The sequence below is a fragment of the Podarcis tiliguerta genome (genome assembly GCF_965153285.1).
Source record: "Podarcis tiliguerta genome assembly, chromosome: 7".
NCBI lineage: Eukaryota > Metazoa > Chordata > Lepidosauria > Squamata > Lacertidae > Podarcis > Podarcis tiliguerta.
In genome coordinates this window covers 43,951,828-43,965,636 of record NC_139540.1, presented here as the reverse complement: position 1 = coordinate 43,965,636, position 13,809 = coordinate 43,951,828, and the positions used below count along the sequence as shown (strand labels likewise).

The 13,809-nt window shown below is 39.7% G+C and overlaps 2 protein-coding genes across 3 annotated transcripts in view; both read left to right on the top strand.

The window, feature by feature from the left end:
- Nucleotides 1-12,964, top strand: part of TTC39C (tetratricopeptide repeat domain 39C) — a 40,370-nt gene extending 27,406 nt beyond the window's left edge. For both annotated transcript variants that reach the window (XM_083451649.1, XM_083451648.1), the window contains exons 8-14: nucleotides 561-668; nucleotides 1,209-1,318; nucleotides 3,479-3,602; nucleotides 6,057-6,154; nucleotides 6,377-6,481; nucleotides 8,444-8,482; nucleotides 8,769-12,964. In XM_083451649.1, coding sequence (XP_083307775.1) covers nucleotides 561-668; nucleotides 1,209-1,318; nucleotides 3,479-3,602; nucleotides 6,057-6,154; nucleotides 6,377-6,481; nucleotides 8,444-8,482; nucleotides 8,769-8,858 — 674 coding nt within the window. In that variant the 3' untranslated portion in view covers nucleotides 8,859-12,964. The remainder of the gene's footprint in view (nucleotides 1-560; nucleotides 669-1,208; nucleotides 1,319-3,478; nucleotides 3,603-6,056; nucleotides 6,155-6,376; nucleotides 6,482-8,443; nucleotides 8,483-8,768) is intronic.
- RIOK3 (RIO kinase 3) overlaps nucleotides 1-13,809 on the top strand; it is a 910,199-nt gene that overhangs the window by 282,906 nt on the left and 613,484 nt on the right. The window lies entirely within an intron of this gene.

The following is a 13,809-nucleotide window of genomic DNA, read 5'->3' as shown; positions in this document are numbered from 1 at the left end:
TCTTCTCCCCACATACACACACATTTTGAAAGCATTTTAAGAGCTGTGTTTACACTTCAGATTCTAGTTTTTATTCAGTGACTTCTTACAGAAGACTGTGTTTCTGATATAATTAAAGGCACCATGGCTTCTAAAAGAAGACAAAGCAATGCATTTTTGTTTCACCCACTCTTTGAAACTGTAACATCTCCTAACCTTTGTGGACTTCCTTCAGACAGAAAACAAGCAGGTTTTACTTGAAGCAGTGTGATGGGCAACTTGCTGCCAGAAAAGCTGCCTGCTTACAGAAACTCCACTCCATTTCTGCGATGGCTGTTGACACCAAGACCCTTGTGCTCTCATGTGCAGTGAGGGATCAGGACTCACTCAGTCCTGCATCAGTGGCAGATTCTATTTCCTCCAGATATATTCATATTCTCTCTCTCTCTCTCTCTCTCTCTCTCTCTCTCTCTCTCTCTCTCACACACACACACACACACGTGTGTGTTTCTGTGTGCTTATTCCGTGTATGAACCATTTCTTTTCAGTGTGTTTAAAAAATGTTTTGCTTGTTCTTACAGGCTGGTGCAGCATGATAGAAATGAACTTCAAGGATGCATTTGAATCCTTTGAGCGTCTTAAAAATGAATCAAGATGGTCCCAATGCTACTATGCCTATTTGACAGCAGGGAAGTATCATTACATGAATAGGAGTGTGTGTGTGTGTGTTGAATTTGTTGATCATTATATGGCAGTAGCGTATCTCTGCAAGAAAACTACCCACAACTTACATTTTTCCTTTTCTAGGTTATGTATTGTAAAGAAACCTTAGATTTACAGCTTCACAAATCACAACATTAATGTAACAGTAGTGTGTATTTATATATTTTTATTTACTGTTAATTAGATGAAATGTGAGCATGCAATATTCTTCCTGCATGATAGCCTCTATCTGCATTTGTTTGTATCTCATTATTATTTATGTATGAAGCACCTAAGGTTTTCTAGGTGCTGTACAAATATCAAAAGCAACACAGAACCTGCCTGTAGGCTTATAATCTCATAGGTATCCTACATAAAGATGGAGCAAGGAAAGAAAAACAAGCCAATTCAGGCATCAGTTAGTCATTAAACATTTAAGAAATTTTATGAATATGTGGAATGGCAGCTGAAAATGTTTTTTGCCCTAAGATAACTAGAATAAACTTTTGGTGTGTGCTTTATTACAGTGTGTCAAGGTGCCACCGGTGATCTGAATGGAGCTCAGAATGTGTTCAAAGAAGTCCAGAAGCTTTTTAAAAGAAAAAACAATCAAATTGAGCAGTTTTCAGTCAAAAAGGTCTGATGAGCATAGGCCAAGTTTGATGATGATTTGATGGTGGTGGTGGTGGTGGTGGTGGTAGCAATCTAAGCTGAATCTTCTTTTAAAATCTTTTCTGAAAAATGCAGTTTAAATACTGATATTTATTGACCCTGTTAAAATAAGTATGTCAGGACCTGTCATGAGAAGCATGTGTGTTTCAGGCTGGGACACCCCCCGCCCCCCCGGTTTGTACCCCTCTCAACTTAGGAAAAGGCCATGAGTTTTATGAGATCAGCACTAGAGAATGATTCAATGCTGTGCTGGTTTGTACATTATTTTCTCCTTATGGAGAGAGTGCACATAATTTTAGTGAGAATCTTAATTTTGCATGCTTCTTCCTACCAGATACAGGAATACTTCTGTAAATGGAAACTGGTAGTGGAAGAATTCCACTGGAAAAGCTATACCATATCTGTCTTAATGGGAAAGCAAAATAATATTATAGTGCATCTGACATTCTGAAGAGAAAAATAGACAATCCATTTTTTTGCTATGTTTGTGCCGTTTTCTTTGTTCAGTTACTGTGCTGTTAGTGTCTGTAGAATGATCCTATTAAGGTTAGTGCTGTAAGAACATTTTAAAATCTCTGTGTGGCATTTGTTTTATGTCTTGGCTTAAAGCAGTGTCAACAGCGTTCAAAACTCCCATTGTTCTAGGCACATTTTGCGACTGAGAATTTCATTAGCACAAACAATTTCTGAGCAGTACTGCACCTAAAATTTCTGATTTAAACTGTCGCTGCTGATGCTGAGGGTGTGGGAGGAGAAATTTTGCCTGCTCAACTTCCAAGAAATCACTGCAGCATCAGGCAAGCTGATAGGTTCTGCCTCTCAGCTGGCCTTACAGAAAGGCTGTGTTTTGAGGGACCCTCGAATATTAAGGGGGCAGGCAGGGGAAGCATGGCTTTGTGTTTTTTTGCAGTCTTCAGATGAGGACTAGACCATGTGGAAAATGAACATAAGATTTTAGCAGCAGTTCATTAATTTTCAGTTTTGTATTATTATAAAAAAGTGTGCCTAGTCATTCTGTTGTGGCTCACATAACTTAGTTTAATGTGCCATTTAGCTCCTAGTTTTCATATCTCAGCTTCTACCACTGAGTGTCAAACAGTTTAAATTGCCAACAAGCGATCTGGAGAGAAAAAGGCTTCACTTCTTTTATCTGGTCCCTTTTCTTTCTCTCTCCTTTGTCCTCTCTTGCCCTTGAAAACTTTCCCATGTTTGTCCCCTTGCTTTGTTGATACCTGAGATAATACCAGGAGTTTCGAATCATGGAGGCAGATCTAAATTAGAAGAGGGAACTGTGGACATTGTGTTGGGCAGTAACCCAAGTGTGTTGTTGACCTTAAAACCAGTACATTTCTGCTATGGGGGTGGCTTGGTCTGGGTGGACAGGTATGGTTGAATGAGGTGAAGGATCTAATAAGTGATATGCTATGGATCTCCCCATAGGAGTCTGGGACTCACCCCCAAATTGCTTTTTTCTTAACTAATTGGAAAGAGTCCCTCATCCTCGCAAGACAAGTTGTGACTCTTTATGATTAAGAATCTGATCCAGAAAGTAGGTACATGCAACATAAATGCTCTCCTTTGATGTGAGCTCAGAAATGCTTCGCAAAATTCTTAAGTTAAAGGGAAGTGCCTTTAACTTTAAATCCATGAGATCTGCATTGCGTGTATTGGTCTTTATTTTTGTTAGTTGCTTTGTACAAAAAAAATCTCAAAGCAATTTAACAACAGGGTTAATGCCCAGCTGCACCATGGTCATGCGCAAAGATCAGCCTGTCGTTATTCTGAGCTTTTCAGTACTGGAGGGGAATGTTTTGGAAGAGTGGGACTTAAAAATGTGCGCCCTGCGAGTCCCAAACAGTACTACAAAGTTCCTGTTCTAGACTGGCTGAAGACCTGAACAGCGCACACTTTGTAGTGTTTACGGGTACACTGGAGGATTATGTTGTGGCACATGATTCTTTACATTTCAGTCTTTAGAGGTTTGCTGTTTTTCTGGCTGAATGTTACAAATATCCTTCAGCTTGTCCAATTGTATAACTTTAAAGGTTGCATTTTGAAAACATGTTGAAAACGTCTTGCCCTTGGCTTAGATGGAAATTAAAATAAACCATTTTATTGTTTTCAGGCAGATAGATTTAGGAAGCAGAAACCAACCAAGCAACTCTGTATACTGGCATCCATTGAAGTATTGTATTTATGGAAAGCTCTTCCAAACTGCTCCTTCCCAAACCTACAGCACATGAGTCAAGGTACAAGATGTGATGTCTGTTTCTTTTTATTGTTGTTTTCTGCACAAACTGTTTCTTTTACAAACCCTCACTTTTCTGTCGCTAATACTTGCAGTTTGTGCCAATTTAAGGCAGAAACTGGCTTACTCATCTAATGATTGATACACTATAAACTCTTGGGCTTTGAATAATAAGCAGTTTGAAGTGGATAATAAACCAGATTGTGGAAATTTGAGTATTGTTCTCCCACCACCGATCAGAACATATTCTTGGCAGTAATGTGAGCCAAAATATAGTGCATGGTAGCTACTGGTTCAGTGTTGTGGTTTGCCATTGTTCCCTTTATTTCTGATGTTCAGGCTGTGAGTACCAGTGCTCACGTAGCTTCCCAAGAGAGAGCTATCAATAGATGCAGGAGTCCAAGGTGATGGGAAGGGGCACACTGAGGCAGTTAGCCACTGCCCATCCAGCTTATGCCACCCCCTCCCCTCTCACTATCTCCCCTCTGTGCACAGCAAAGATTACTTGATATTACATAGATAGGGTTGGCTGTTAGTTGCCCAGTCTGCATCTCTATATCTTGCAACTGGTTTCTGAAACAATCTGGTCCTAAACTCTTAACACATTAAAGGTCAGAACCAGCAGTGTAAATAAAGCCCTGAAACAGATGGGCAACCAGTAGGGACGGTATAACACCCAGTTTTCCAGTACCTGATGGCAACTGGTAGAAGTTTCCTGAATGTCTAAAGGGAACCCCACATTGTCACGACCTATTCACTTCGAAATTAGGGTATGAATAACTGATGCCAGATCTGTCATCTTTAGGAAATAGAGACAGGCACAGATGACAAATAGTCTTTGCTATCTACTCATGTTTTGCCTTAATTTGAAGCACGCTTTGTTAGACTGGATTTCTGAAGATAAAAAAGCATATTGCTTCAAAGGAAAAACAAAACTATACAGCATTCCTATACAGATGCCTTGTCATGCATCTCTTTAAGAGAGTTCTTTAGTGCCAAGGCTAATCTTAGTGGTGATGTCATTTGTCTCGGGTTGCTGAAGAAGCTATAAGCCTTAGGATGGAAGAGATTCATATTCAAAATGGCAGCTGGCACTTGCCGTGAGCAATTTAGACAAGACTTAAAACACGTTTCTGTATATAAACAGTATATAGCTTCTCAAGGCCTTCTTTTGACTTTTATGACTGTACTTTAGGCCTTGGGAAATTGGCTTTAGGGTTGGAAAAGCCATCCAGAGGTAAAGGCTGCAACTTGAACATATTTCCAGAAGTTCATTTTTCTGTGCCATTTGACTCATACAGAATACAAGGCTGGAAAGCTTGACTTTCCATGGTGTGTGTACACTTCTGTGTCCAACATGTTCCTCCCTGGTTCATGCAAATACAGTCATACCTCAGGTTACAGACGCTTCAGGTTGTGTTTTTTTGGGTTACGAATGCGCCGAAACCCGGAAGTGCTGGAACAGGTTACTTCCGGATTTCGGCGGTCACACATGTGCAGAAGCACTAAATTGCGCTTTGCGCATGTGCAGAAGTGCCGAATTGCAACCCGTGTGTGCATACACGCAGCACTGCGGGTTGCGAACGTGCTTCCCACACGGATCATATTTGCAACCGGAGCGTCCACTGTAAAGGATTTATAACGCTTTACATTATTCGTTTTTTATTGGTAACTTCACAAACTTTTCGTTGCTCCTTTGTTTCTTAACCAATTCTTAGTCAACATAAATTTGCCACTTCTTTAAACACATTTGGCATTTCCTCCAGCATAAACATAAATGAAAATATTTGTGCAATAGAACAGTATGTTTCAAAGCTATTATAAACACTTTTGGTGTTGGTTGAACTATGAGGCAATTCATATATGGTTTCACCTGGCTCTCTTGCATATTTGAATGGCCATGCTGAAGGTTTAGGGGTCAATCCATCCCCCTAGCTGGCACCGGTGGGGCTTGATGGAGCTATGCAGCCACTGCTGCTTCCACAGCCCAGATCGGACCCATTGCCATCATGCATGAGTAGTAGAGTTGGCACCGGATCCATCTGGTGGCTGATGACTGAAAGGGGAGAATATTAGCATTTTTTTGTCCAGACGTTGATTGGACTAAAAAGTCTAAAGTGAAGACAGAAGATTAGGGGATAGGTTTAAAGCGGCCTTCCTCAATCATTTGCCCGCCAGATGTTTTGGACTACAACCCCTATCATCCCTGTCCACTGGCTGATGAGAATTTGAAGTCCCAAACTTATCTGTAGAGCAGCAACTTGGGGAAGATTGGTTTTAAAGCTTTTTAAGCAGCTTTCTTTATCTAATTCATTTTTGTTATAATTACGTTGGGTTTCTTGTATACTGCTTAAAGGCAATCGTAATAAAATTGTGTACAAATTGTTGAACTAAATTTAATTTTTTTAATATAGTTTAAAAACTAAATGCTTCAACCTTTTCTTTTCTGATAAAGCTTGCCATGAAATTGATGATTCCACTGTTGTTGGTTTAAAGAACTTGCTACTTGGGGCCATACACAAATGCTTAGGAAATGCTGAAGATGCTGTTCAGGTATGTTCCTCTTCTAAAGTCCCTGAACTCCTAACAGCTAGGGAGTTCTTCCAAGTTTATTTTTGATTTGATGCATTAACTGGTTCCGAAGCTAACTAGCAAATCAACAGGCCCTGCAGGTGAAGATAGTTGCGAGATCTGAGAATGTGTTGTCCAGTGTGAAGGTTTCTTTTGTTCTTTGAAATGTCACTGTGTGTTGAATGTGTCAATTTTGTTTTACAGTTCTTTCAACGAGCCCTTAAAGATGAACTGTGCCGCCAAAACAATTTATATATCCAACCCTATGCTTGCTATGAACTTGGCTGTCTCTTGTTAGAAGACCCACAGGTAAACAGTACAGCATACTTTGGAACTGTCTGATATTTGGTGTGACGTTACTGCTTCAAAAGAGAAGTAGAGGAAGGTTGAAAGCAATGTGGAATGTGCATTTTCTCTTTTTGGCTTTTCTTAACGGTGTTATTTTTAACACATGTTCCTGTGTTCTGGAGAGTTGTATTAATCTTATCCTACCAGTTTACTGATTGCCTAACATAATTGCATCAAGTTTACCAGCAATTTATTGATACGGCTCTTGCATTTAATCAGTGCAATAAAATCAGTGGTCCATTTGAAATGTCTATTTATTCAGTCACTGCAGCATTGTTGGTGAAAAATGTTGTGAAATGATATTGCATTGGTAGTACAGGTGATATTCTCAGATGGAGTCAAATGAATTGCATATGGCACTTCAACATATGATCTAGCTCAGGGGTGGAAAACCTTTTCAGCCTGGCAGGCTAGTTCCTGAACTCCATCATCCCCAGCCACTCTGATGTTGGTCACATGACATCAGCATGGTGTCAGGTGACCCGTTTCCCCCTTTGCAATGAGGCTTGAGTTCAAGTATCACAATAAAAGGTTAAAGAATACTGCATGAGAAGATATCTAAATTGTGTTGCTGGTCTGTATACATGTAGCATTAGCATGTCAGGGACCTGTAGTTGATGCTATGCCAGTATGGTAGGTAGAGCCTAGTGGTCAAATTTTTAAAATTACATTGGCTACATTGAACCCTTGTTGGGTAAGGGTTCTCCGCCTCCCGCTTTTTCCTTTCTTTTGCATGCTCAGAATTACTCTTAAACCAGGCATTAGCTGGCTACGAATGTGGCTTGGAGTCTCTCTTCCTACCCCTACCTCTCCAGCACATTTAGGGTGAAGTGGGAGAGCTGTGGTTAGCATCATGGATGAGATTAGGAGGGAAGGGAAGAGCATCGGTACAGGTAAAGAGAGCGAGGAATGGGTGGCTTGCTGAGTTGCTTAAGCCCTTTTCCAGTAGGGAACACTCTTGAGTAGTCCAAGCATTATTAACATTTACTTAATGCCTCCCAACTGTGTGTGGTAAAACTTGTGAAGCTAGTAAGAGTGTAAAGATCTAGGCATGTAAAAATTAGAGATCTTCGTACTCTTTCTCTTAATGCTTCATACACTCAGCTGCCCACACTTCTCTTCATTGCCATATTTAAGGAGAAAGTCTTAAAATAGCTTTTAATTAATGCTTTTCAGACCTGCCTCTTAATTGCTCTCCAGCAAGACCATGGAAAGGCAGCATGAGCTTGTTTTGAACATGAAAAACAGAGATCCACTGGCACATCAATGATGTATCAGTATTTCGTATTTGCCTTTTTATTTGGATCCTTATATGAAGAGGAGGGGATATACAAGGGCTATGACCCATTTTTGTATACTTAAAAACACACAATGCATGTGGAAGATGGCCTACGAGGTTTACTGCTTTCTAGAAGGAGATTTGGGGGGGGGGAGTCACGTTGCACAAGCAGAAATCCTTGTGCTAATGGGACTCATTAATTGAATATCGCCCACTGTGTGTGCAAATTTGTTCTTCTTTGTAATGAGGAGAGACAGCTGCCAGTTATTTTGAGATACCTAAAAACTTATTGAGTGACGTTATTTATTAAAATTACGTTTCTAATTTCCGGTAGTTGGCATTTTGCTAGTCAAATTCATTATTAGAACTTGAATTCTCATTAGACCAGTTAAAGAGGGACATTCAGTGGTGACTAACCAGACCACAGAACAAGTTTCCACTGGTTGCAACAAGACATCCTCTCCTCTCCCCTGCCTACCCCCCAATTTTTCACTGTTAGGGTTTGGAGAACCTCCAGAGCAGATTTAAGCCGAGAGTGAAGAAATGAAGAAAGTCCCATAATGTGCCATTGTCTGTCTCCCAAAGTATTATTTTCTTGCATTTGCACACAAATTTCAAAAATGATATTTTGCTTCCTCCTGCAGACAGTACCAAGAGGCAAAGCATTACTGCTTCAGGCAAAGGTAAAAAAAAAAAGTAAATGAATTGAGCAATATTATTATTTTACAGATGGGGTGTCCTTTCCTTCATGATATAGCCTGGCTGGACTTGGCGGGTGGCATTGCTAATAGTAATTGTGGGGTGTGAATGGAAACCTCTTATCCTTCCCAGCCTGCATTGCCATTGAGGGTATTGAGCTATGTCCTATAAACAAATAAATGCCATATTCTGTCCTGCGTAGAAGTTACCATGTTTTTTGGTAAACCCGAGTGAGTTAGGCTAATTTGTTTGTTTGCTTTTTCATTGCAGGAGGAATTCACAGGGTATGATTTTGAGAACAGATTGCATGTCCGCATACATGCAGCGTTAGCCTCTCTAAAAGAAGTGGTCCCCCAGTGATGGGCAGGATGCCTCAACTCTTTCTTCTCCCTGTTTCTGCACTCAGAGCAAAACTGTTAGGAGGACCAGCTTCTCTACTGAAAACAACCACCAGTGCCAGAGACACTTTTTCCACAACATCTAGAGTTGGTGGCAGAAAAACATTACCATCTTCAATGGTTAAGGGCAAAATTAGCCAAAAAATATTAAGCGTCCTAGACCTAATCCAGTAGCAATTTCTCTTGCACAAGTCCTAATTGAGTGAGTGGGAGCTAGAAGTTGCCTATCTCCTGGGATAGATATGTGAAGGCCTGGGGCGATGGGGACTGGAAAATTGGGTTAGGTCGTGGAGAGGCAGTTGTTACTCAATTATTCCTTCCCCCACCTCCCACTTGTCTTCATATCTCTACTCTGGGATTCTGTGGGGTTTGTGCTAGAGGACTTCTCCAGGTTTGGAAGCCTTTGCTTTTGAGGTGTGTCTTTTTTGTTTGTTCTTAGACAAGTGGAACATATTTAGCTTGTGATTGTACAAATGAGCCTACAATAAGCACACTTTGACTTCTATAACAACATTGGCTCAGTTTCTGCAAAAAGCTTTTTTCTCTCATTTTGGATAGGTTTATTTGTTCCTTTGAAGAGGGATACCAACTGTTTGTTGAAACAGTACTGTGTAATTAATTGTTTGAAACTGTAAATAGGCAGAAATAGATATTATTTTATTCAGAGGCCAACAAAAACAGAGCGAGCCTGGAAAGAATCAAGCCTGGCTCACTCACAGCACAGCAAACCTGCTCATTTAAGTTATATTGATCATCCAAATGCATGTGTAACAGAGCCTACTCCTGTATTTATGTTAAATTGTGTGAAGATTTAGAAACTTCTATTTTTCAGCCAAATGTTTATTTTTTAAACCCTTAATAATTGTGTTACAGACATTTTTTATCTGTTTTAAATGGTACTGTTGCCTACTAGCTTTGCTGTTAACAAGGTGTTTACAAATTATCACTCATATGTTAAATATAATGGGACTTGCCATGTGGCAGTCTAGACCTATGATGTCACTTATCTTTATTCCAGTTTGTTTTAGTGTTTTATTTTTAACAAGTAGGTGTTTTTTTAAAAAATCAAAAACAACTCAAACACCAATTTTTGGAATAGCAGTTTTCCTAAATACTTGGGAATTGTGTAACTTTGTAGAACTAAAGTACCTTTTTCTTTCAAAGTGGTTAGAGCCTTACTTTCACTCCTGGTATCTAGCTATAAACTTTTATTCTGGCACACTCTGAAAAATGCTTACATTGTTTGTACTTACCTGACTGACTGGCTCCAACACTTTCTTGGCATATGGAGAGTACAAATTTGTTGGCCCTGATTCAGACCTTGCCATGCTTCTAGTGAACACGTGAAGATAAATATAAGCAGGGGACTCCACATTTCACCTCCATCTCTCGCTAATACTCCGTGCGGTGCATATAGAGCATTCCCCAACCTGCATAGGCCTGCTCCCCAAACTGCCAAGTATTGACTGGAGCTGTGGGTCAGATTGCCCTACTCTCCCTTTGGCCAGTAAAAAGCACTTCACGACAGCTGAACCTGCTGCCTTCTAAAAAGAGAAGTTGAATGTTTAAGAGATGTAACTACACCTTTACTTTTTAGTAACACTATATGCTGTGAATATTTCTTTATTATTATTTATTTATTGCTTTGGAGGAGTCCCATTTCTCAACGGATTGACAGCTTATCTGCTTTGGTTTCATTTTGTAGACCTGGGATGTTTGCTCTTTTGGTTGCTTTAAATGGCAGGATTTGCCAATCTGTTTCTCAGCTTGGAGATTAAAAAAACTCAAACCTGTTGGGATCCTTGCAGTACATTCCTTGGAAGGGCAAGGGGATTGGGAAATTAGCAGCGCTCAAGCAAGAGACTGCAGTTGCCTTACAACAAGATTGTTTCACCCTTGGTGGTCATCAAACACAGCAGCAGCATCCTCATCCTTGCATGGTCATGGGATCGGAGGATAAGCTTTCAATGTTGAGCTCATGAAACAGGAGCAGCCATCCTACAGCTACAAAATTTAACAAAACTTAAAACACGTAGTGGGTTGGGAGCTATGTGCCTGTGTGAAAGCATTTTTGACCCCTGATTGCTTATGAATCTCTCTCACACACAATTTTTCTGTAAGTTTTTTTTTTAATTGGTGCAAGAACTTTACCTTATCTGCAGTTTTTCTTTAGACACGAATTAGTAAGTTAAACTAGCTCAGCATCTTAGACTCTTGTAGAAGTTAACTGTTTTAAGTACACCTGTGCCAGCTTACATGACTTGAGGATTACACACCAATAAATGCCTGAGCAAGGCTATTAAAGTTAGAAGACTTTTGCACTGGCATGATGGGTTCATAGGAGGGGCTCCTCACAAGTGTCTAGATGATAAATAAAACAGTAGTGACCTGACCATGGGCCTGTTGCTGTCGCCAGGTCTGTTTTGAGATGTGCTAATCCTGCAAGCAAAGTAATCTCGCCTTGTATGTTGACAGCGGCTCAGTGCCATCCATGTATTTTCCCCACTCCCACCCCTCTCGTGCACACATAGAAGAAACCTCTATCTTGTAAATGTCAAAGGTATTTTTATATTAGATTATGCCGGTGATGAGAATAATCTCAGCTGTATTTTATGTAATTGGAATAAGTTTTTATACTTTATAGCTCGGAGGCATGGTCTAATAGCAATAACAGAGTAAGCATCTCATTGGTTTAAAATATATATATATTATTAAGAATTTACCAGGTCTGGTATATTTTTGTTGTTGTTGATACCTTATTGCATTATGACGTCCTTCAAGTGAATAACTTGAATTTTTACATGTTTACTTTGGTGTGCTATAAATGTCTTTAATTTACAGAACTTGTACTTTAAAAAATATTTCTGCTGAGTAAAATTAAGAACAAGATTTGAGGGTTTTCCCTTCTTTGTAATTACCCTTCAGTTAAGTAGCCTTCTAGTGATAAATATGCATAGTTTTTCAAGATACCTGGATGTTTATCAAAGCGAATGGTGTAACTTACGGCCAAATTTGATGTGGTGCAAGAGACGTGTGGAGGGTTTCCCAATAGTTTTTGGTTAAGGCAGTTGCAAGGGCATTAATTTGGTCAGAGTTGGAAGGAGGGTGGTGCTTAACCACCTACTGAGCAATACACACAAGCACTTGGGAGAATAAATACTAGGGCCTGTTACCTTTTTCCATTCTGGGCAAAAGGAATTTTGATGAGAAAAAGGATTAAATTCCCCTCTGCTCTATTCAAATTAGGGTCATATCTAGGCTAGGTCTTTAGGCCTAGTTCTCCTCTGAGGTGGTAGGCCTGTGCTTGGCTTCTTTCAAGAAAGTCTAAGGAAGTGGGCTCACAGGATTAAATGTTCATCTGTATTTAACAACCACAACACCTCCACGTAGAAGACTAGCTTCTCAGGAAAAGAAGTTTCTAACCTAGAATCCTTCTTCCTAACACCTAGTTTTCTGTGTACAGCTCAGATTGGTTTATCACCTCAGTGAGAACACAGGCTGAAATGTTCTGGGCTGCCACCGGAACCTGAATGTTTGTTATTCATGTTTTAGTTTCTCCAGGTTTTGCAGACTGAGTACTTCTACCATATTCAGCTCAGAACTGATTCATACTTGCATAGAAATATCAGCATACAGAATACATGTGCAGATGTTGGTTGAATGGTGAGCATGCACTTAAAATTGCTGGTTTTCCCTAAATATACCTGGTTACAAGGGTGTGTGATTCTTTCCTTTTAGTTTCCCCTGTGTCTACTGTAGGGAAACCCAGCTGTTTAATAGTACTCATGCCACTCAGTTGATGCACTTGCCCATGTCTTGTGTAAGCAAAATTCAACCTATGAAATGGGTCTCAGTTGTGGCTTGGACAACAGTATTCCATGTGTGCTGCAAAGACATGTTTCCCATGCAAAATCTGTACTTGTTTACCGTTTAAAAAAAATGTTTTCCTTAAAAGATGTATTCACTTTCCCCCCCTGGAGCCAAACACTTTATGTTCTGCCACTAAACTTTCAATGCTTGTTTCTTATATTTACCACATTGGTTCTTAAATAAAATCTGTAGAACATTTGCCTGACTTGACCTCTGTTTTTTAAATGCCATCCTGTTGTATCCCTCAGCACCTGCATAGATTACATCAGCGGCTTAGCCAGGAGTGTTGCTTGATCAAACAAATGTGAAAGGGACAATTGTTGCACAGCAAATAACAGCAGAGTTAATGGAATAGAGGAGCAATTAATTAAATTGAACAAACTGTGGAAATCAAAATAAAATTTATATTGAGTTAATTTTTTTGGCTAGCCTAGCTGAGAGAAAATGGAGTGTCCTGGGCTTATAATATGATGCAATAATATTTATCAATGAAATTGTACAATTTCACATCTCTCACTTGTGAGCCATTGCATTGAAAACTGGTTCCCTTCTTTTTCTATTGGAGTGCCAAGACTGCTACAATTAGACTGGAAGCTTTGTAGCATAAGTCACACTCACAATAATGCGGCATAACTTGGATAAATTTTACATGGTATGAACTGGGTATGATTTACATTTGGAAGGGATTTTCCTCTAGATTAAGTTGCCTGGAGGCCTTGGAGTTTGTTTTGTGAGCTGAATTTTGCCACAGGTTGATCTGTGTTGTGCAAGTGGGTGAATGGTCTTTGTGTGCTGGGTTAAGTTTAGATGGCCTTCAATCTCTTCCAGTGTAATGGTTGCATAAAATCCATGAGACTATGCACAATGTTCACTACTTCAGTTTGAGAATTTTTCAAAAATCACTTTGTTTAGGTATTCAAGGTGGTGGTCATCTCAGTTGTATACGGTTTAATCTGTAGTACAGACCTGCAGATAGTTCAGTGCTTTCAAGCCTTAGCTCAAACATAAGATAGGGAAATGCCTGAATAGATCCCAGCATTTTG